Below are 23,689 nucleotides of genomic sequence, written 5' to 3' on the forward strand. Positions count from 1 at the left end.
CCCGGCGCCCCTGAGTGTGCTGTCCCTTCAACGGACGAGAAAGCAGCCGGACAGCAGCCCTCAGGAAACACGCTCACACGGGGCCGCTGGAGGAAGAGACCGTTCCCGACCTGGGGCTCACACCTCACGGGCTGGAACTAAGCCGGACCCGGCACCGCACCACGTCGGCAGGGAGGGCCCCACAGGCGGTGCAGGCTCGGTGCCGACACAGAGCATGTTCCACGGGTCAGGTCTGCGCCTTCACGGCACCGAACGCGCAGGGTTTGGTTAGTAGATCAGAGGGTTAGAGCGTGCTGCCTGGGCTCCCCGCGAGGGCGGCGGACAGCGTGACCACGGGGCCGCGGGGCCGCCGGCTCACTTGGTCTTCTTCTCCTGCGGGACGTGGCCGTTCCGTTTGCACCTGCCGTTCAGGACCCCGTTGTGGGGAGGTCCGTTCGCCAGGCTGGGCCCGCGTCTGGGCCAACAGCGCCGGACGCGTCTGCAGACGCGCGCCGCGGCCCAGGACAGGAGGAGGGAGAGCAGGGCGGCGGCCAGCAGGAGCACCGCGGCCACGTCCAGGAGGAAGTACTGCCAGAAGGACAGCTGGTGCACGGCCGCCCGCAGGTGGTGGGCGCCGCGGTGGCGCAGGATGTACTCGATCCAGTACACGGTCCGCTCCACGGGGTGCCCGGGCTGGTCCCGGTGGATCTCCGACAGCTGCCGGGCCCGCTGACGGTAGCTGCAGGGGGACCAGAGGGCTCCAGCTGTGATCACAGAGCTGGGGTGCAGCTCAGCATTTCTGTCCAAAACCCGTCCCCACCCGGGCCCCCCTCCCCCGGGCTCGCCCGTCCTTCTCCCTAGGAAAGGGCCCCCCGACTTCACACTAGGCTTTACTAACAGAAGTCAGTAGCCACAGGCTGGGCATAGGAGTAACTACCCATCTTTCTCCACCACTTGCTTTCAAACCACAGAATCTCCAGACTGAAAAGAATTCGTCCCAAAGCACAGAGCACAGCTCTCGTGAAATCCATCCGACTCCTTACGAGAGAAGTGAGGTGCCCGGCGACCCCCTTCGAGTGACAGTAAGAACGGGTGATGCTTCTTCAGCAGCAGCGGTGACCTCGTTTAACTAGAGGGCCCTGCACAGGCGACCAGTGAAGCAGGTCAGCCTTGGCGACAACGGCTCGGGCCCAGCCTCCAGCAGTCACACACAATGACCGTCAGCGAAGACCGGGACACCCAGCCTCACCTCCTCACACGGCACGCGGCCTCTCCCGCCCTGACCGCACACAAGGCTCGTAGTTAACGTCCTTCATCCCACTTGCTACTGTGTGAACGACATGGACTCACTCGCTGTACCAGTCACGGACTCTGCCTCCAGCCGCGACGGGGCTGCCTCGTACTGCCTGCCCCAGAGCCTGCCCGGCGCTGTCATTACCCGTAACAGCGCCACGTTCACAGAAACTGGACTTCGAGGGAAACGCTGCAGGACGGATGGAGGGGGCCCGCCCCGGGACACCTCGGGTCACAGAACATGCTGCATGGAGGCCCCGAGTTGTGACCCGGACGCCGGGTCCCCGCTCCGCCCGCAGGCCGCGCTGTGCGTCTTCCACACGGGAGCCCCTCAGACTGTGGCCGTGGCTCTCGCTCGGGTGGAAACAGAAAGCTCACCCTCTTCCCAACATCGGTGTCACTTGAAATACAAGGTCACTGGTACGTCTTGAGAAGTGGGGGACCTCCCTGTTATCACCACACAGGCCCGCTCTCCCCAAGACTCAGCTGTGAGCATGGCCAACTCAACACACTGAGTTTTAGGAAAAAATAAAGGTGCCGATCAGCCCGGAGCTGAGTGAGGCCCGGTGACCCTGGTTACGGTGGGTGCCACACCGAGGGCAGGACGCAGACTAACCCGCGTGGCCGGGGCCACGGCAGCCCCCCTGCCAATGCCCCCGCCCGGGAATGTGGAACACAGGCTGTCTTCACTTCCCACCCCACAGGCGTCCACAGCCCCGCAAGGGGCTCACAACGACCTGGGGCAGGACCGATGCTCACGGTGCTGCGGTGGGTGCTCCGGCCCCGAGCCGGCTGGACGCTCACCTGGGGTCGTTGATCACCTTCACCAGGGCCTCGTGAAGCTCCACCTCCGTGACCGTCTTCCACTCCAGCATGATCCCCATGCCCTTGGCCTGCACCCGCGTCATCGTGTCGTAATGGTCCCCGAAGAGGGGGACGCCCACCACCGGGACGCCGTGGTACATGGTCTCGAAGATGCTGTTCAGGCCTCCGTGGCTCAGGAAGGCCTTGATGTGCGGATGCCCTGCAGGAGCAGCAGGGAGAGAACAGCTCACACCGTGTGGTCTGGGCAGGTCCCGGGGACGTCCGAAAGGGGGGCGCTGCAGGAAGTCTGCACCTGTCCCTTAGAAGCCTCTTTCTGAGTGAGTCTGTCCCTGCACTGACAGCTCCCGGGGGCCCCCGGCTTCTCCAAAGACGGGCAGTGATACTCTGCTCTTCACTTTTAACAACAGAATCATGAACACAAATCTTAGCACATGCGATTACGTTTTAAGTCCATCACAGTTGTAAAGCCATTTCTAAGCAGCCAAGGCTTGTAGCTTTGAGAAGCTCATTGCAGCTTCCTCTCAAAGAAAAACATCACTGACCACCGACGTCGACGTAAATGGCCCAGAATTAACGGGAAGTCGGCAGGAGCCAGAAACGACCGCGCTTTCTACGCGAAGCAGACGCGCCACCGTCCGCGCCGGCGGCCCACCCTGAGGTCACGCAGTCTGCGAGAGCCTGTGGGGACACGCGGGCTGCTCCCCCCGGGATGCCCGACCTGCGCTCAGCATCTGGAATGCCGAGTCTCCTCGGCATCTTTGTTCCCTGTCCTGGGGCCAGTTTTCCTACTCAGGTGTCCAAACAAGGGACAGAGAATGACAAAAGCCAGCCGGGGAGATGGGCCACCAGGCAACACGTGACCTTCATGAAGAGATAAGCGGGTGTCACCACCCGTCCCGTAAGCAGCCAGGCCCGTGAAGGGGATGGACCGGAAGTGTCCGCTGCGTGGACACACGGGCACCAGGGCTCCCCAACCCCTCATCTCCCGAGACTCCCTCAGGTGCACTCAGACCCCGGGGGCCTTGGATGGAGGGGCCCAGGGCTCCCAGGCCCAGCGCCCAGCAGGTGGCCCAGCAGGTCCGTCCTTTGTCCACAGGTAACTTTCTCCAGCGAGCGGACACCAGCACCTGCGCGCCCAGGGCCCCAGACTCGCTTCGTGAAGGGAGCATCACTACCCAGCCGTCCTGAGAGCGGGGGACCGGGCACGAGGGTGAAGACATTATGGGTCCTACTGGGACCCCCGGCGTCCTCTGAGCACAGCCAGCAATAGTGTTTCACAAACGCCTGGGAATTCGCTGCAAAATGCAGGCAGGTGATCCAAATAGTTTAAATACACCAACAGTTTCCTGAGCCCTCTGCTTGTCTTTGGTTTTAAACAAGTGAATTACTTCGAATTTCTCTGTAATTACACTATGACACAGATCTACATGTTCATTGTTTTAACTGAGTACTTCAGGCAATTAGCCTAATTAGGTGTGACTTCCCTCCCTGCTAGTTTATATAGTTATGTAAAGCATGTGGTTATGTTAAGCATATTTTCCAAAACAATCACAACTGGTGACTGGCCTAAAATTTTTCATGTAGAGGCCCAAAGTGATTAGACTCTAAAAGTATTTTCCAGGAAATAAAGATTTGACTTGGTGTGAGATCTCAGAGCTGAGATAACAGATGACATCACTCATGTACCAGCCCCGAGGACAGGGCCGCGTGTGCACATTCGTGTTGGGCCGGGGTTGGATCGCGTGTGCACATTCGTGTCAGGGCCGGGGTCAGATTGCGTGTGCACATTCGTGTCTGGGCCTGGGTTGGGTCGCGTGTGCACAGCAGGGTCTGGGTCTGGGTCAGGGTGCCTGTGTGTATTTGTATCTGGGCCTGGGTCAGGTCACGTGTGCACATTCGTGTCTGGATTGGGGTAGTGTCGCGTGTGCACAGCAGGGTCTGGACCGGGGTCGGTCGCGTGTGCACAGCGGGGCTGGGCCGGGGTCGGTCGCGTGTGCACAGCGGGGCTGGGCCGGGGTCGGGTCGCGTGTGCACAGTGGGGCTGGGCCGGGGTCGGTCGCGTGTGCACAGCGGGGCTGGGCCGGGGTCGGGTCGCGTGTGCACAGCGGGGCTGGGCCGGAGTCAGTTGCGTGTGCACAGCGGGGCTGGGCCGGGGTCGGTCACGTGTGCACAGCGGGGCTGGGCCGGGGTCGGTCGCGTGTGCACAGCGGGGCTGGGCCGGGGTCGGGTCGCGTGTGCACAGTGGGGCTGGGCCGGGGTCGGGTCGCGTGTGCACAGTGGGGCTGGGCCGGAGTCAGTTGCGTGTGCACAGCGGGGCTGGGCCGGGGTCGGTCGCGTGTGCACAGCAGGGCTGGGCCGGGTCACTCACCCAGCAGATCATTCTGCGGCAGCCACTCCAGGAGCTTTGTGTTGTTCCCCAGATTCTTCGGTTTGGTCCCAGAGAACCTGAGTGTGAAGCAGACAAGGGGCCTCTCAGACTCCACCCTCCCTGCCTCGGACCCTGGTCACAGCGCTGGGCTTGAGCAGAAGCTGCCCCGTCCTGGTGACCTCCTCGCGGACCACCTTCCCCAGTAACAGAGGTTCGGTGAGCGTCTCTCACACTGTCATTGACGGAGGGACACACAGGAGACAGCCCCTCTACTTCCTCTCCTTCACCTGCACAGAGGTGGGAAGACACCCCGTGAGCCTGTGCCGGGCACGCACCCCACCAGGACCCAGAAGGTGGGCTGGGGGACCTGCAGGGCCAGCAGCAGGCGGCCACCAGCTCCGACGGAGCACAGGGCCTGGGGAGGGAGGACAGAGAGAACGGCTGCCCCGCTGGGCCCAGGGCAGGGTTCCGTGGGAAGGCCATGGGTCCTGCCTCGGTGTCTGCAAGGGGAACCCTGGGGTTATTGGACGTGAACTGCCCTAAACGGAGCTGAGGGTACTTTCCAAGGGGCCTAACAGGAAACCCCACGGGACTGGGTCCGAGGGCCAGCCCCTCTGTTTCCCTGTGGGCAGGAGCAGCCGTGGGACACGCCTGAGCGCCTCAGAGCCTGCAGCCACGGCTTCAGCTCGTGGCTCTGTCCGCAGGGCCCGACGGTGGCGGCCGGTCCCCAGCAAACACTCTGCATGGAGGTTTGGGGCGGACGCTCCAGGGCGACAGAGGGCAGAGCCGCGGGGCCACCTCTGGGCCTGTGCTGACCCGCCGTCACGGTCGCTGGCGCTACCGCACTTTAAAGGCCTGATCTCTAAGGGGACCAGAAGGCCCCGGGGAATCTTTCACCCGCTCATCACTCATCCGTTGTCCCTCCTTCCTGCCCTGATCCGAAGGCCCACAGAGAAATGAAGGGCGGACAGGTCAGGGGCCCACGCCTCATCCTGCCTCCTCCCTGCGGCAGGCCACGGGCCCTCCCCCACATCACACCTACACCCGCCACACCAGGAGCACACGCAGCGCGGGCCCGCTGGCCGCCCGGGGCCTGTGGGCTGTCACCCGGCCGGCGGGCGGAGCCAGCAGGAAGCTGCGTCCCCGCCGTACCTCCAGATCACCTTCTGGGGCAGTCTGCCCAGGGCCCCGGCCAGCTTGTGAGCGATGTCCTCCGACAGGTACTTGACGCCGGCCCCGAAGGACACCAGGACGAAGCCGTGCTCGCTGGCCCCGTCCACCCAGCTCTGCAGATCCTGTGAATCGACAGGGGCGTGAGTGGGACCCGGCATGGCCTGGGCAGTGTCCGGGCCCCGAGGGCAACAGCCTCCAGGTGAGGCTCTCAGACAAGAGTCCAGGCGAAGGCTGAAGTTTCCCTCGAATGTCTCGTTTCCCTTAAAACACGTCATCCGACGACGAGGGAAGGAGGCGGGAGCTACGCTGCAGAACCGACGGGCGGCCCACGGGTCCTGCCGGCCGTCTCTGGGTCCTGCTCCGCCCACGCTGTGGCCGCCCGCCCAGGGCCGGCCAGTCTCACTTTCTCTCCCTTATGACGACTCAGTGTCTGCAGTGGGCCCCTCGCCACCTCCACTGCGGCTGCCACCCGGCCCCACGCCCAGCTCTCTGCAAGGACGCGTCTGTCCGGACCGTCAGCGTGTTGACAGCAGGGCAGGTGCCTCCGCGTGCCGGACATACGAGCACAGCCACACAGAGCACACGCTTCCCGCACACGCGAGCACAGCCATGCAGAGCACACGATTCCCGCACACGCTTTCCGCACATGCGAGCATAGCCATGCAGAGCACACACTTCCCACACACGCTTTCCGCACACGCGAGCACAGCCATGCAGAGCACACGCTTCCCACACACGCTTTCCGCACACGCGAGCACAGCCATGCAGAGCACACGCTTCCCACACACGCTTCCCGCACACGTGAGCACAGCCACGCAGAGCACACGCTTCCCGCACATGCTTCCCGTACACGCGCCCAGACGGGGCCCACCAGACGGAGCAGGGTGTCGGGGTTCCCCAGGCCCCAGCCTCATGTCACCTGGGCCCAGACCCAGAGCCCCTCCAAGGTGGTGCCTGCTTGCCGGCCGGGACCCACGCGGACCAGGAAGTCAACGGTCACCCTGATCCTGTCCCTAGACCCTCCATCCATGGAGTCGCTCACCTGTTTTGCTATGAATGGACCTTTATGTCCAGCCTCTGCAAAGACAAGCCCACCAGACACACCACCACCCTGCAGGCTTCTGCGGGTCCCCGCCTGACGCCCTTTGTGGGCCGGCACAGCCATCAGGAGAGCGGGTCACAGGGGTCCCGTCGCACCTGCCTGTGCTCACGTCTACCCGTCCCACGAGGCCCCTGGATCCGCCGGGACCCGCCAGCCTGCCGGTGACTCAGCCGTGGGGGCAGCGAGGGGACGGGACGCCTGGTCCCCCTCCCCGGGCGCCTTCAGGATGCGCCGGGCAGCCTGGCCCCAGAGACAGAGCAGAGTGACCGCAGCCGCCGCCCCACAGGACGGCTCTCCTTAGGGTCAGGGAGCAGCAGGAACGGGTCCTGGGAAACGGGCAGGAAAGTCAGGGAGGGAAGCCTGGAGCACCCTGCGTGTGTACAGGGGTCGCTGGGTGACTCCCACCGATACACCAGCCACACCCAAAACAAGCGGACCTCCTGCAGACTGCCCACACGAGAGCCCAGCCCAGGCGGCCAGGCAGCGTCAAGGACGAGCCTCCGGCCCAGGGCGAGGAGCTGCCAGGCTCCCAGACATCAGAGCCGCACCCGCAGGCCTGCTGCTCGGCCCCGCCCTCTGCCTGATGGCGCCCTGACCCGACCTACGCCCCACACAGGAGCCCTGAGGGCCGTCCGTCCTGGGGAGAGCGCAGAGCGAACAGCGAGTCCTGGGCCCAGGGGACGCGAGCCTGCCCCACAGCCGGCCTCCTTCCCACACTGACGTGTCCGTGAGGAACGCCCCACGCCTGGCCTGGCCCCGGCTGGTGGGGCTCAGCGGTGAGAGCATCGGCCCGCGGCGCAGAGCCCCGGGATTGTTCCCGCCAAGGGCACGCTCCTCCTCGGCTGCGGTTTCTCCCGGCCCGGTTGGGGTTGTGTGGTCCCGTGGGTGGCAGCCACTCGGTGTGTCTCCCTCACATGATGTTTCTCTCTCTCGTCCTCCCTCTCCCTCCCGCTCTACCTGAAGGTAAATGCAAAAATGTCCTCGGGTGAGGATAAAAGTTTTCTTAAAAGTCCCACTGCGGCCAGGAGGGTGGCAAATACTCCGCAACCTCAGTGGGGAGAGGGTAGGGAGGTTTCGGTGTAGATGCCTATACACCATCGTGGACAGACGGACCTCTGACCCCGGCTAAGACAGCCCAGCAACTCACTAAACACACAGAATGCCGCGGAGAACACAGGGCTACCTACCGTTCAGAACGGAAAAGTCCCAACCACGGCGCAGGCCGGGGTTCGAAGCCCAGCTCAGCCCCGCCGGGTGCTGTCCTCGGGCCTCGTTCCCCCAAAGCTCTCTCTTCCCGGAAGGGCTGACAGCCCCCCCCCCCGGGCCATCGGGGAGGTCAGGTGGGACCCGATGTCTGAAAGTGCTTGGGCACAGGAAGCCACCCCGTTTCCCTGGGTGACGCCCCACACGCAGCAGGCCACACGGGGAAGGGAGCTTGCGCAGCCCCGAGCTCGCTCCGCCGCTGCGTCCCTGGGTCTGCGGCTGACGGAACACAGGGGAGCAGCCGCCCAGACCCTCCCCGCGGCCAGGCTCAGGAGATCCGGTGACCGCCAAGGCCAGAGGTCGTCGTCAAGGTGCGGGCTCTGCCTAACACTCGGGGAAGAGGGCGCCGAGCCTGCAGGAGGGCGGCTGAATCCCTGGGGGGACGTATTCATTTCCGCGGAGGCCCTGCCGCACCTCCGTCCTCTCTGGGAAGGTTTTTGTTTGCCGTTTGGTTGCGGTGAAGAGAGATAAGCAAAATTCGAAACCCCGGTTTGAAGGGAGCTGGTTTTCAAGGTTCTCAAGACCTTCAGGGAAGTGCACGGGTCGGGTGTCCGCGGGAGGTGACCGCAGACTGCAGGGTCCTAAGGAACGCGGCGAGGGAAGTAGCCCTGGGCAGGAACAGCCGAACGTCCCCAGAGGAGAAGACCCGTCTAGCAGGCGGCGTCTCCATCCGTCTTGGGTTACAGAAGAATCCCGAGGTTGGGGAGAACGAGAGAGACCGAGCTGATTCGCAGTAGAGAATGAAGATTGGGGGGTAAGGCGGCAGGAAGGAGGCCCCGCGCTCTCTGCTCCTCCGCGATCCTGTCAGCTAACTGCTCACGGTCCTGCTGTGCACGGGGCCAGGGGACAGTTGCCTAGGGGGTCCCGGCACTCGGGGGTCAGGTCCGCCCTCTGACCCAGCGAATGCTCCCGGGCCCTGGCCGTCTCCGTCTTGCTGGCTGGGCAGGTAGGTGCCCGTCCTCAGAGCTCGCTCAGCAGCATGGCCTCCCGTAGGCCGGGCACCTGGACGCTCCTTCCCCCTCGCCCCGCGGTCAGGCACCACGCCCAGGACACTGCTCCGACCCCCGCCCAGACGGCCCCTCTCAGGACACCGGTCACGTCACCTGCCGCGTGTGACGTGACCGGGAGACTCCCGCCGGCCTGGGAAACACAGCGGGCGTCTCTGCTCACTTCTCTCAGACTCTCCTGTGCACCCTCGAGGGCACCGCTACGTCCATCACCTTACTGTCCCTTCTGGTCACAGGTGAGCAAGACCGTCCTTTCCTTAGAATCTGGGCTAACAGACATAGCGGGCATTTTAAAGAATTTTTTTTTTTTAAATTCCAGTTTAGCTGCTAACTCTCGGGCCCTTTAGAGAAGCTTCCCCCTCCCAGGAACACACCACGAACGTCTCTGTCCACGCGGCCGCTGCCGCAGGCCGGGAGCAGGCCGGGTCCGTCCGGCGGACGTGTGGTCATGCAGGCGGCATCCGCAGGGTGTCCGCAGCCCAGGGGGAGGACGGCAGGTGTGGGGACGGCCTGGCCACGGTCAGGGTTCCAGCTGGGGGTCAGCCCACAATCAACCAGGAGGATGAAGCACGGAGAAGCAGGTCCCAGGGGGAAGACCAAGAGCTCATATCCGGACAGAATGAATTGGAGACTTCAGGGCACTGTCCGCGGGGAACTCTCTGGAAAGAGGGAGGGGCATTGGCGGCAGACCCAGCTCCACGGGGCTCTCGGCCGCCTCCAGGGGCAGCTGGGAGGAGCCTCTCACTGGTCTGTGTCCGGGAGACACAGGATGAAGGACGGCCATGCGTACAGAGGAGGGAGAGGTTGCCCGAGCACCCCACAGGACAAACGAGCCCCGTGTCTGTCCGCAGCACTGAGAACACAACCCACGACTGTACGCTGCAGCGTGGACAGTGTCTGGGCCCTGCCCGCAGTTCTGGCCCAGGGATCCCACAAAAGGCCCTGTCGGCTTTGTCTTCAATCCGGCTCCTTCGGGGAGACCCAGACCATGTCAGCCTCAAAATCACCACCACGGGGCCCCGAACAGCCCGGCCTCGTCCCACGGCCTCGGATCCGCGGAGCCCGCCAGGAGGGTGCGGGCCACACGCTGGTCTGAGCCGCCTCACTGCGCAGAACCCACAGCGACTCCTGACACGAGCTCGCCCGCCCAGAGGAAGACCGTCTGAGGGAGGGGCCCGTGGAGCCTGGGCGGGCCCAGAGCTCGGTCCTCCGAGTGCATCTCTGTGGCTCCCCGCGGTCGCTCCGGACAGCGCACGCTGCCCAGCTCACCGACAGGCGTGTCTGCGCTCCGCCCTGGTGACACCCGAGGCGACAGGAAGTCAGCGAGTCGCAAAGGGAAGCGGGAGGGTCGGGGGTGTCAGCTGTCACCTTCCTTGGGCCGAGGGGTCCTCCACTCCGGTCACAGTCTCACCTTTACCAACCCTGGTCATTGGTCTCCGCTCTGGGAAACAATAAAAACTGGGACATCCGCTCATGTTCGCTCTTCAAGTCAGACGCCCCATCACTTTGGGCACCTGGTCCCTGCTGTGTGTGCCTGTTGCACAGCGGGGGCGGGGCGGGCGGAAAGGATCTGCTGGGTGAGTGACCCACGGGGCCAGGATGGCCAGGCCCCTGATGTCACCCGCAGACAGAGGACCTGGACCACTGCAGGGCCGGGACCCGCGGATCTGAGTCGCCTCAGACAGCATCCACCAGGACGGAGCTCAGCCCAGTGCCGGCCGGACCGGAACTTTCCAGGACGGGCCCAACAGAAAGAATACGCACAGGGCCCGTCCGGCTGGGCCAGGGAACCTCCACCCACGAGGGGACACAGAGGGGAGGGGCCGGAAGCTGTCCCACCTTGTCACCTGTCCACCCGAGTCACCTCTGCAGAAACAATGGGGTCATCTCGCTTCCAACTCAGTGTCACCACAGCCACCGTGCGCATCCGAACAAGCCACCCCGACGTCCTGTCTCCCCAGGGACTTTCCTCCAACTCCTGGGCCAGGTCAGAGCTACTGCGCAGGAACTACGGGTCAGGCCTGCTCAGACCCGGCCCCGGTTGGGGTCGTGTGGGTGGCAGCCACTCAGTGTGTCTCTCTCACATCGATGTTTCTCTCTCTCTCTTCCCCCCTCTCTTCCTCTCGCTCTGTCTGAAGATAAATGCAGAAATGTCCTCGGGTGAGGATAAAAAAATAAATAAAAATAAACTAGTTATGAAAGTGTACACCTAGGTCCTTCCCAGCAGCAGACTATGAATCCCTGAACCCTGAAGCCAAACTGCCCACAAGTCCTGTCCACTCGGGCAGCCGGTTTCCGTCAGGCGAACACCCCCGACTCACTGAGGGTCTGTTCCGAACGTTCACACGGGAACCCCCTCTCTGAACACCGTGTGCGTTTCCACAAGCGCTAGCTCCCGAGGTCGCCTGGAGCGGCGGAGGCGGCACTGGGACGTCAGGGACGTGCGGATGGAGCACAGATCTAGCAGGACCTGGGAGGGGCCCCGAGAGCCTGGCGTGAGCCTAACCCGGTTCGGTGGACGCGCAGGGACGACTGCCCTCCATCCCGCCCGGGCCTGGGGCACGGACCTGCCTCTGCTCAAACCTCCCGTCTGCGCAGAGGCTGAGCGCCGGGCCGTGAGGAGCTGGCGCATCGGTCGGGTCGGGACGAGGAGACAAGACGGAGGCGCACGTCCCAGTGAGGGAGCAGGAAGCCGCCCGGCTGGTCTCCGATCTGGACACGGTCTTAGATCTTCCACCACATGGAGAGAAGAGCTGAGAAATACTGAGAGAGAAACGTGGCCACAGACAGAGGCTGAGGTAACTGCAAGACGAGGGCTCCACGTCCTCAGGCCCCCGTGTCGGGGTGACTGCGTATTGCGCTGTGTCTCTGAGGCAGCCGGAGGACCGATCGCCCAGGACACGGTGAGGCGGAGAACTTCCCTCCAGGGGCCGCGCGAGGGGGTCTGCCGGCCAGGACCTCAGGGTCCCTGGGCTCTGAGCACCACCCCAGACGGCCGGGTGGGAGCCGCACCAAAGCCAGCGCACGGGGACACGGCGAGGCTGAGCCGCGGCCCGCCCTGGGGTCCTGGGTGCCTTCGGGGCTGGGTGCTGGCTGGGGAAGGGCCCGGCCTCAGGACCGGCAGCAGCGGGGGGCACCTCTGGGCAAAGGGCGGGATGCTCAGCCGGGCAGCAGGGAGAACCTCACGTCTACAGAGAAAAGTCCTCAGTGAAGAGCGACGGACCCGCCCGGTGAGGAGCAGGCCCAGGGGCCACAGGGGAAAAGAACAGACCTGGACCTACTGTGAGCTTGTCCGGACACCTGTGCTGACAGACGGCGGAACAACCCTCACGACAGAGAAAAACCAGCCCGAGACCAGTGGTCCAGCACAGCACGAGAACCAGGCCCTCAGCGGGACTAGAGCCCACAGCCACGGGGGGTCACGGGGTCACGGGGTCACAGGGTCACAGCGGGGCGGACGGGTGCCGTCCACAGAGCTCTGCAGGACCCACACAGGCTGGTCTGAGCGGCTGGGCCTCACCACACCTGAGAGACACCACCACAGCTGGACGGTCTCCAGCCCGTCACTCGGCAACAACACAGCCCCTCGGGCGGGGGGACTCGCAGGAACCTGCGCCTGAGCAGAGGGGACCCCGGGGCCCTGCCAAGCTGGGTTCGCCCTGGGGCTCAGCCGGGAGACCCTGCGTGCCAGGCAGTGTGGGGACCGGCCATCCCGTCCAGGTCAGTGGTTTCTGACTCACACCGTCCGTGACGTCGGGGCCCCAGAGCACAGCCCCGGGCCAGGGACACGCACCGTCACGCCACAGGGAGTCACGCAGCCTGGCCCGTTCACCTAACCACCGTGCCTGCGAATCCTTTCAGAACAAAACAAACAGACGCAGGTGCATGGGTACAAGGGACCCTGCTCAGCCGTCCCCGGTCCCTCAGGCCCTCGGCACAATTCCAGCCTCGAGGGGCCACAGAGGTCCTGAAGCCGGAGAGGAGGGGACAGGGAGGGGATGGGAGGCGCGTGCTCCTGTCTCACACACCTCGGTGCCCACGGTGTGCCGGCCCCTGAACAGGACCCGAGTCAGCCCTGGTGAGGCCGACGGCTCTGCCCTGCACAGTGCAGAAGTCATGGGCGTCCCGCCCCCCAGAGACCACGGAGCAGCCTCTGTACCCTGCCCACCCAGGCTCACAGGCGTCCCGGCCCCCAGAGACCACGGAGCAGCCTCTGTACCCTGCCCACCCAGGCTCACGGGCGTCCCGCCCCCCAGAGACCACGGAGCAGCCTCTGTACCCTGCCCACCCGGGCTCACGGGCATCCCGCCCCCCCAGAGACCACGGAGCAGCCTCTGTACCCTGCCCACCCAGGCTCACGGGGACTGAAGCGTGAGGACCAGCTGTGCTTTGGAAAGGACGGTGCCCCAGGTGGCTCCCTGCAGACGCCGTCGAAAGGGCAGCTCTGTGCCCACAAGTGCCTGTCCATCAGCACCCGACGGACCACAGGACACAGGGGCCCCTGACCGCGTCCCTGTTAGCACAGGGCTCATTCCCTTTCCCCAGACTCCCGACTGTCCCAGCTGGCTCCAGGCGGCCGGCTGAGGCATGTCCCTCACCAACACTGTGCGACCAGTACAACCTACACGGCCCACAGGGTCCCCTCCCTCCCAGAGGCCTCGCTGCTCTGCGGCCGGTCTTGCACGCGGACGTTGTCCTGTGACGTCCTGCAGACAGAAAGGTCTCAGGGAGGTGACCCTGCAGCCTGGGTGCCAGGCCCTGCACAGGCCTCACCGCGGGCTCACGGCAAAACCACAACTGAAACCCTCGAATAGCCAGCACCAAAAAGGGTTTGTTTTTTCTGTTTTCCTTTCAAAGCCCTCCAAAGATTCCCCATTTTGGAGAAAAGCAGTCCTTCCCATGGGCGACTGTTTGTCCGAGTGAGGCGGACCCTGGCCCGAGGTCACACGCCCACAGGTATGCCCCTTGAGGAACACCAGCCCCCGAGTTTGCGTTGAAACGAATTCTCTGAACGCGAGAGAAAAGCAGTGGACAAGTAATCCCATGCTTGATTTTTCTTTTTCTTTTCTTTTTTTTTATCCTCACCCGAGGACATTTTTCCATTTTTTGTACAGATAGAGTGGGAGGGAGAGAGAGGAAGAGAGAGAGAGAGAGAAACATCGACGTGAAGGGACACATCGAGTGGCTGCCACCCGCACGACCAACCAGGGCCGGGGACCAACTGCAATTGAGGTACATGCCCTTAGCGGGAACCGAACCCGGGTCTCTCCAGACTGCAGGCCGACGCTCTAACCGCTGAGCCAAACCGGCCAGGGCCCACGCTTTATTTTTCTATGACTTTCCCTTTCATGGGCCCTAAAAACAACCGTTTTTAAAATAAATACATCTGTCTCATATACCAACAGAAAGTCACACCACAGACTACGCTGGGTTGCTCACAAGCCCGAGAAGCCAGGCGAGAGGAAGGTGAAGTGAAGGGAGCGTGGAGTCTCCTTCACCGAGCTGCTGAGCCCGGGTCCCCCGCTGCCCGGCGGCCACGGCATGAGTTACACCGCGGCTCACTCAGGTGAGAACTCACGAGAGGAATTCGGGAAGCAAAGTGTCCACAGCCATGGCAGGTCTGATTAAAAACAAAAAACAGGTTTGGCCAAAGATTTCGTATTGAAAGACACATCGATAAATCTAACTACATACACCATGAGTGGACGAGCCTCCTGCTGGAACAGCGGCTGCTGCTACCTGGGGGCTGGGACATGCTGGGCACGGACGGAGCAACATGCTCTCTCTCCACCGTCCCGTTTCCCCGAGCAACGCCGCTGCAGGCAGAGTCTACTCCCGTCACACCCAACCAACCACAGGCTCCAAATCCCAAAACCTCAGGTACAGCCGCTGAAAAATTCCACCCAGTTAATGAAGCTGAAGAAGCCAAGTCTCCGTCCCGGCCACTCAGGCACCTGACCACAGGGTTTATTAAATGCCCAGGGACACACCTCGGACCGTGGGAGCTCTGCTCCTGTCTGCTCCCTTCATCGCCTCCAGTGAAATTCCCGTCCACCGCACGACAACTAGACGTCACCTTGTAACATTTGAAATTCGATTTGAAAAGGACCAGTCACGCTGTGCGAGCTTTCGACACACAGGTGGACGGAAAAGTGTGATGAGCACACGCTTTGTTCTGTCCATTTGCAAACAGAGATGAGAAGAGTAACCAGAAAGGGGAGTCATTCCAACCCTACCATTCCTCTGCGGGTATTGTACATTCTCCAAATCCAACAAAATCCCTAGCATCAAGGTCGGCTCATCATTCAAAAATAAGTTAATAGACTCGATGACATCGCCAGACTAAAACAGAAAAATCTCATGATCAGATCAATATACTCAAGAGAAGCATTTCACAAAAGGCCTAGCCAATGCAATAAGACAAGAAAAGGAAATTTAAAATATACAGACTGGGAAGACAGAAAGAACGGTCTTTGTTCACATGATGTGATTGTCTCTGTGGAAAGTTAAAAAGAATCGACAGAAGCACCTCCTGGAACTAAAGCGATCAGGCGAGGTTGCAGGATGTGCGGTTAGCACACAGAGTCAACCACCTCCCGGTGAGCCAGCAAAGAACAGTGGAATATGCAACTAACAACACAGTGCCATTTAAATCCGCATCTCCAAACACGAAATGCTCCGGTATGGATCTAACAAAATATCTACGAGATCAAAACGGGGTAAACCCCACAACCCTGACACATGAGATCAAGAAATAAGTAGCTAGAGAGAAAGTCCATTCCGTGGACAGGAAGAGCCGACACTTTGCTCTGTGATGCCAACAAGCTGAGGCTCAAGCTGCTGAGGCGGCAAAGCCCACAGGGATCTGACGGCACAGACGGAGAACACAGTGGGGGAGGGACACTCACCAACCTCAAGACAACTGCACAGCCACAGGGATGGGGACAGTGTGGTGCCAGTGCCCACAGAAGGACAGACATGCAGATTGATGGGATGGAACAGAGTCCAGAAACAGACGCCCATAGAGACAGTCAACTCATTTCTGACAAGGAGCAGAGACACTGTGTCCCAACAAATGGCCCTGGACCCGCTGGACATCCAGGTGCAGAAATGAATCCACACACAGACCTCACACCCTTCAAAAATATGAAGTCAGAATGGATCCCGGACCTGAATGTAAAACACAAACTTCTAGAAGGTAAGGCAAGAGAAAAACAGATGACCTTGGGTTTGGTCATGGCTCTCTAGATACAAAACCCAAGGCACACTCCATGAAAGAAATAATCAATACGCTGTGCATTAATATTAAAATCTTCATCTGGGCACTAACACAGGCCCCTTGGTCCTTCTGTGGGGTACGGTCATTACCCGGCTGGGCCACGGCACTGAGAATACCTGAGCCACAATCAGTGTTTGGGACGAAATGCTGGACGGATGAGGGAGCGAATGGCCTCTGATGACCGGGTGAGGGAGCCCGAAACCGCGTCCTTCATCTATCTGCACGCGGTGTCCTCCCTGGGACCCGCTCTAGAATCCCAGACAGTGGTGGACAGCTCCGGGGATGTGTCCCCAGACGGACAGCACCCGCACACAGTGAACACTGCTTACTCAGCGAGCAAACCAGCAGGCAGGTGTGAGGCCCAGGCCACACTAATGGAGGAGCCCTGGTCCCCAGTCCACAGTGTCCTTGTGGAGAGGCCACCTGGCCCGTGGGGTCCTCCCGAAAGGCCCCTCGGCTGCCTTCCTGATACAGTGCACACGGTCGTCCTCCGGGGCCGGCTGTGGTGCCCTGCGGCCCTTTGAGATCGAGTTACTCTGAAGGGTCTCCTTTTCCTGTCCGGTTTTCCGTTGTCCCCTCTCACTGTTTCAGCATTCTGGCCTCAGAAACGTGCTCGCGGTCTGACCCTTCCCGCCGTGGCCTGGAGCTAAGACTCGGGGCTGCTGAGGAGCCCACAGAGGGGGCCCCCTGGGCAGGGCGGTCTTGGAGGTCCGGGTGAGTCAGGACACGAACTCGTTCTGACATCTGGGCGCTGCCCTTGGCTCCTCGGCTCTCAGTCGTCGTCCAGTCTGGCGAGATGGCCAGAAAGGACACCCAAACCCAGCTCTCCATGAAATGCTGAGAACACAGTGCTCCTTAGCAAACGGCGTATTTTTAAAATGCCGTATGAGAACCGCGTATTTAATGGAATGCACAGCTTCTCCATGATGCTCCACAATCCAGAGATGCACAAACGTGGTCCCGGCTGATCCTCAGTGAGCAGTCTACTCTCGGCTTACAGTTCCGCCCGCCACCCGTGACGGCCAGGACGCAGGACGCAGGACGCAGGCCAGGAGGCCACACAGGTCTCTGACATCCAGGACCCGCTGCTCTGGGGACACAGGTTTGATACCACGCGTCCGTGGAACAGAACAGGCCACTGAGCCCGAAACCACACAGACTAGGAGTGTGCCGTGTTCCATTTCAGTCCTCGCTTCAGAACTCTCCAGAACTCACAGTTCTGAACGAGGAGCCGTTTCCAGCAAAGCTGCGTGATTGAAACATTTTCAACGCACTGAAGTACTTTCCGCACCTCCCAGCTTCTCAAGCGAGTGTTTTCTGGCCCCTTCCACCTCCAAGCAGCCGATGGCGCAAACCCACGGCGTGGGCGTCGGCCCCACACGGCCACAGTCCGGTTCCCTCTGGACCCTGCCGTCGGCCTGGTGCTGGCTGTGAGCAGCTTCCTGGAGAAGCTCAGACACAGCCCGCAGGTGCGTGGGGGGCCTGACTCGGGGGCGCACGGCGTGCCCACGTGTCTGAGCCACCCCTTGCCCTTCACTCAGCAGGCGGCCGCTGGTATTGATTCTTCTGACCTGTGTCTTCCTGCCTCCAGGCCTCCAGTTTCAGTATAAAATATTCACCACCCCTGGGAAGGTGATACGGACGCGCTGTCAGCACCCACGCGGCCCTGAGGGTCCCGCATCCGCTCGCTGCTCCGCGCCAAGGTAGAAAACGGGTGTCAGGGAAGAGGACGGGGAGCCCAGGCAAGGCGGCAGCCTCACAGCAGGTGGACGAGGGGCCACAGGCTGCCTGGCCCGGGGTGGGGGTCAGGTTGGGGCAGAATGAGGGAGAGAGACGGAGACGTCCCCGAAAGGCCGCGTGGGAGCCTGGCCGCGGGACCCGGCTGCGGTTCGTAACGGACGATACTGACACATCACTCCCAGCAGGTTAGAACGCCGTCACCGCAGCCCACACCACACACTCCGCACAGAGGCTCACTGACGAGGCTCTGACGCGGGGAGAGTCTTCATCTGTGTTTCTCAAACAATACGGCACTGTGCCCACGGCACTGGCGGCTTTGTCCGGCTGGGGCCCTAATTGGCGAGTCCCGGCACGAGGAGACGCTGGGCACAGCTGTGGCCGCCAGCTGGCAGCCACCCCAGGGCCCCTGCCGACGGAGGGAGCAGCGGCGGGGGGCCTGCTCAGCCCAGGGGCCGCGTTCTCAACCACAGCAGCAACCCCGCCCTCTGTGTCGCGGAGCCTGCGGGCCCGGGCAGCAGCCTGGGTTCCCGAGTCCGTGGCCCCACACTGCTCACTATCACAAGGTCACAAGGATTTGCGCCGGGTCACCGTGACTGAAGGTAGACATGCTCCTGAGCATGTCTACGCAGAAACTGGGCGGTCCGTGTTGACGTGACTGTGGGCCATGTCCACCGCGGGAAGATAAGTTCTGCTTCATGGCTGCACGGTGCCTGCCATTAGCATGTCCATCACTTCCCGGCTGTCTGTCCCTAACGTCCTTCCCCGAATGGCACCGGCCTGCTGAAATGTCCACCCTGTCCATCACAAAGACCCAGCCAATCGGTGTGATCTGAACGTCATCTAGGGAACATGTCCTGTAAGACTCCCTGAAACAAGGTAAGTAAGGTGCAGCGAGAGAAACGAGAGGCCCGAGGGCGTGGCTGGGGAGCCGGGGGCAGAGAGGGGCGAGGCCGGGCCTTCAAAATCGACGGGCCTCCCGCGAGGAGCCCGGGGCGGCTACTGCACCCCGCTTCCGGCAGCCACTCTGCAGAGAGGAAGAGCCCCCCCTGTTCACTGTTCGGCGTCGTTTCCAACCTGGCGTGAACTTCACCGGAACGAAGCCAGATCGGCGAAGGCTCACAGCCTGTCCGTGGCTCCGTGCCTGCCTTCCCGGGGAGAGTGTGTTTCCCAAGACCTGTGGACAAACTCTCTGTGACAAGCTGAAAGGTGTGGTTTTTAAGGGGAGAGGAAAACCGAAAGGTGCATGTAGCTTGGTGTGTCCTAAAACTCTCTCAAAATCCTTCAATAAAAGTGAATTTTCTGACAGTGCAAAATAACACCAAGTGATGGTTCGAACGTTAACCATGCTCGTTAGGAACCAGGCCCTGTGTGGACAGCCTTTCTGAGTGCCGCCCACACCTCACCAGGCGCTCCCCCGCCCACCAGCCTCTGGCCGGCCTCTGCCCCGGGAACACTCCGTGTGGTGCAGCCGCACGGGGCTGTGGGCCTGGACTCCGGACACGCCTGCCCATCTCCAGTGCCCTCCGCGGAGAACGGAAGTGTATGCAGCAGCAAATGTTCCACTGCAAAACCACCGCTGAGAAACCAGTCCAGTCCCCACCCAGAGACCCACCCACACTGAGCCATAAGCAAACGGGCCGAGAAGGCCAAGTGACCCCCCCGAACCTGGCTGGAGTCCTGGAGAACATGGACCCCGGGTGCCCCACTGGGCTCTGCCCCCTTCATGGGCAACTCACGCAGTCGACCGAAGCCACCATCAGAGGACAGTGTGAGCTCAGTCTTTTGTTGCAACAATTAACACAGTCCAGTGAACAGGACGGACGCTTGAAAACGCCCATTGGGCGGCGATGACCACTGGACTGTCCCCTCCCGAAACCCTCTTTCCTGGATTCTGAGGCCCCGCTTCTGGCCCCCTCTCCCGTGGTATCCTGACTTCTTGGTCTTGAAGGCCTAGTTCCGGCCTCCAACGGGGCGTCACCAGCTCAGACCGAGCCCCTCCTGGGACACCGCCCGCAAGCAAGTTCATGGTGCCCTCGGCTTCAGCCCACAGAGAGGGCCCCTGCCCCCCAGCCCCGCACACCCCTCACCGCCTCCCCGAAGTCTGTGCGGGCCCCCGGGTTTAAATATTCATCAAGCCACCTGAGCTGCCTTCACTGACCAAAGGTCTGGGAATCAAGTGTAGAAAACCCCATTTTATCCCGTTTTTGCAAAATAAATTGGCAAGTGCGTCAGTCAGTCTTTCCAACGTGAATGAACGTTGATCCACAAGCACGAAGGCCCCCCAGCCACAGGCCGTCCCCCCCGAGGAAGGTGGGTGCAGGCGGCTGGGCCGCTGCCCTCCTGCTCCCTGCACGGTTCGCAGCTGGAGGACCTGGCTCGCCTCAGAGCCACGCAAACCAGCCCCGTCGACCGCTCTGCAAGGACCTTCCCCGATCTGAGCAGAAGCATGGCAACAGGCGCTGCCTGAGCACTGGCTGTACTCGAAGAAGCACGGAAGCAGGTCAGCTCACAGGTAGGTTTACCTTCCCTAACCCATCTGCCGCCAGGGAATTCCCAAAGCCCGGACACGGAGCCACCACCCGCCCAAGGGACAGCCAGCTGCTGACCCCGCCAGGGACCTGCACTGACGGGGGTACCCGGCTTCTCACCACAGAGGGAAGACAAAACACGCGCTCAACCCCGAAACCTGCGAGAACATGTCATGTTCATGGGGTCCACAGGGAGCCCGCGAGGTGCCTGAGCGTGGCATGGAGGGGACCGAGCTCAGAGCCAGGACCTGGAACTGGGACCCCCCCCCCCCCGAGCTCAGACCTGCAGCGAGAGACACAGAGGAACATGTTCAACAACAGGGTGCGAGGGACAGGACATGATCCCAAAGAAGAACCCAAACCACCACCGTGACAATAAAAACGGAGGGACCAAGTACAAAGGGCACCTCTTCTGAGTAGAGGACCCTGTTCAACGTGCCACGGTGGCTGCAGCCTCCGTCCAGCCTCACGTCGGACAAGACAACACAACTTCCGGGCGGCATGCTGTTCAAACGTCCCCCGTGGGCCTGAGTCCGCCGTGTCACAGGGAGGGACGGCTGGGACGCACCCTGAGCTCCTGGTTTTACTCTCCGCACAACCGGATCCGCTCCCAGGCCTGAGTCCAAGGAGCCAGCTGCCCAGTGTCCCCGAGGCCGTCCCGGGAAGGACAGAATGACAGGCTCCCGGCCCTGCCTGGGTCCCTTATCTCTGCCGCTCTTATCTGCACCTGCCCCAGGACCAAATTCCCCTGAATTAAAAATGTCTCTGCAGCCGGGAGAAGGACACCCCGAGCCTGCTGACCTCGGAGCAGCACACCGGGCAGGGCACCCGGTCACCTTGGTGGTGCGGAGGCCACTGTCCTCATTCAGGTCAGGAGAGACTGTCCGTTTGCCCAGAGGGAAGTGGGCGGTGACTCCTTTTCTCTTCGTCAGCCACACGGAAGCCACTCGACTTCACTGCAGAGACTGGGCTGCTGGGTGCCCGGCAGGGTGCCAGCCGAGGGCTGCCCGGTCCAGGGCGGAGCACAGGTGACACCCACCCCGGGCACCTGAGCGAGGTGTCTGCGTCAGGCAGAGAAGCTGCCAAGTGGCCGAGACCGTGGTTCCGACAGGGCCTGACCACCTCGCCACCGGGAATCCCTCTCGGGATCGGCAAGGAACACGGTAACGAATAAGCGTGTGATGCTGTCCGGGTGTGTCACTGCCCCGTGAAGCCACGGAAAGCTGCAGGGACGCCTGTCGTTACTTCTTTCACACGTGACACTCCCAGGCCCTGCTCAAACTGGGACCCGTGTACAGGCCTCCCTGCCCGAGTGAACCCACACGGTAACCACGCCAGGACATGTACGTGGTCCAGGGGCTCCGTCTCGCTCAGTCCACGTGGCCAGGACCCCCGGGCGGCCCCGTGCTGCTCAGGCGCAGGTGAAAATCCCACGGTCCAGACACAACTTCTCTCCACCCCAGTCCCACACGTCACCGAGCACCTGCTCTGCTGATGCCCTGACCCCCTCCGAGCTCCAGGGTCCTGACGGCTGCATCCCCTGTCCCGTCAAGTCCTCGTGGCCTCTGAGCTGCCACGGGAAATCAGGGACCAACTGTCTTTGTGCGGAAACCGTGGACAGTGACAGGAGTGGCAGGAGCTGCCGCGGCGTCTGGACAAAGATCCCTGAATCCTCACTCACCTGAATCCTCACTCACCTGGCTCCTCACTCACCTGGCTCCTCACTCACCTGGCTCCTCACTCACCTGGCTCCTCACTCACCTGGCTCCTCACTCACCTGGCTCCTCACTCACCTGGCTCCTCACTCACCTGGCTCCTCACTCACCTGAACCCTCACTCACCTGGCTCCTCACTCACCTGGCTCCTCACTCACCTGGCTCCTCACTCACCTGGCCCCTCACTCACCTGGCCCCTCACTCACCTGGCCGCTCACTCACCTGGCCGCTCACTCACCTGGCCGCTCACTCACCTGGCCCCTCACTCACCTGGCCCCTCACTCACCTGGCTGCTCACTCACCTGGCTGCTCACTCACCTGGCTGCTCACTCACCTGGCTGCTCACTCACCTGGCTCCTCACTCACTCACCTGGTTCCTCACTCACCTGGCTCCTCACTCACCTGGCTCCTCACTCACCTGGCTGCTCACTCACCTGGCTCCTCACTCACCTGGCTCCTCACTCACCTGGCTCCTCACTCACCTGGCTCCTCACTCACCTGGCTCCACTCTGAGGATCCCACTGGCCCTGCAGGAGCAGGTGACCTGCTGACTCTCCTGCGTGACCAGTGAATGGGCCTCCTCACATTGAGGGAAAGTGAATAAAGTGAATAAAGTGAACAGAGGTGACCCAGACGCTCGGAGTTTCCTGGGGCACAGACGTCACGCAAGCTTCTGAATCGTGTCTTTCAGAATGTTTCCGCCCCTTGTCCTCCAGGTGTGAAATCACACCCCCATCCAATCACCTCCAGACACCTGGAAAGCCCGACCCGGCCGGACACCCAGGAGGTAACGTGGAGCTGTGAGTGGGGCCTCGTGGGCCCAAAGCCGCGCCGGCCTGCCACCCGTTCCCCCGCCGCAGAGACGCCTTCGCTTCCGGGCCGCGTCAGACAGACCACCGGACAGACGCAGGAGGAACGCGTGACCCTCGGCGTCTGACCTCACAGACCCGGCGCCTCCCGGAGCGAGAGGAACGGCCCGGAAGTGCTGCGGGAGACGCGTGTGGCCGCCTCGGGCGGGGATGCTTACCTGGGGCTTGTGACCACGGGCCCAGAGGGGAAGGACAGGGAGTCCCCGGCCCAGGGGACGCCAGCGTCAACCCAAAACTGTGGAAACAGGAAGCACTGCCTTCCCTCCACGCGGTCGGCACCCTGAGAAAACTCCGTGAAACCGGAGGGGCCGCGAGGGGAGCACCGGGGCGGAGCCCGGTTGTGGGAGGAAGAGAAACACCCGGGTGCTGGCGTCTCCCTGGTGGGGCCGGGGAAGGAGCGGAAAATGCACCGCAGCTCCTGCTGGGCTCCAGACACTGCAGAGAAGGCGCAGGGCTGACAGGTGGGGCGGGGCGGGGCAGGTGGCCAGTGACCGCTGAGGCCCCTCCGCTTGCCCACCCGCCTCCCACAGTGGCTTCTGCACCCCGGC

At 62.4% G+C, this 23,689-nt stretch overlaps 1 protein-coding gene across 1 annotated transcript in view; it reads right to left on the bottom strand.

Annotated features, from left to right (window-relative positions):
- Positions 1-354: 354 nt before the first annotated feature.
- Positions 355-23,689, bottom strand: part of UGT8 (UDP glycosyltransferase 8) — a 44,940-nt gene continuing 21,605 nt past the window's right edge. Inside the window, exons 4-7 of the mRNA XM_036241452.1 lie at positions 5,618-5,760; positions 4,466-4,542; positions 2,077-2,296; positions 355-718 (exon numbers count right to left, since the gene is read on the bottom strand). Of these exons, the coding sequence (XP_036097345.1) occupies positions 355-718; positions 2,077-2,296; positions 4,466-4,542; positions 5,618-5,760 (804 nt within the window). The remainder of the gene's footprint in view (positions 719-2,076; positions 2,297-4,465; positions 4,543-5,617; positions 5,761-23,689) is intronic.

Source organism: Molossus molossus, unplaced genomic scaffold (genome assembly GCF_014108415.1).
Source record: "Molossus molossus isolate mMolMol1 unplaced genomic scaffold, mMolMol1.p scaffold_m16_p_4, whole genome shotgun sequence".
Classification (NCBI taxonomy): domain Eukaryota; kingdom Metazoa; phylum Chordata; class Mammalia; order Chiroptera; family Molossidae; genus Molossus; species Molossus molossus.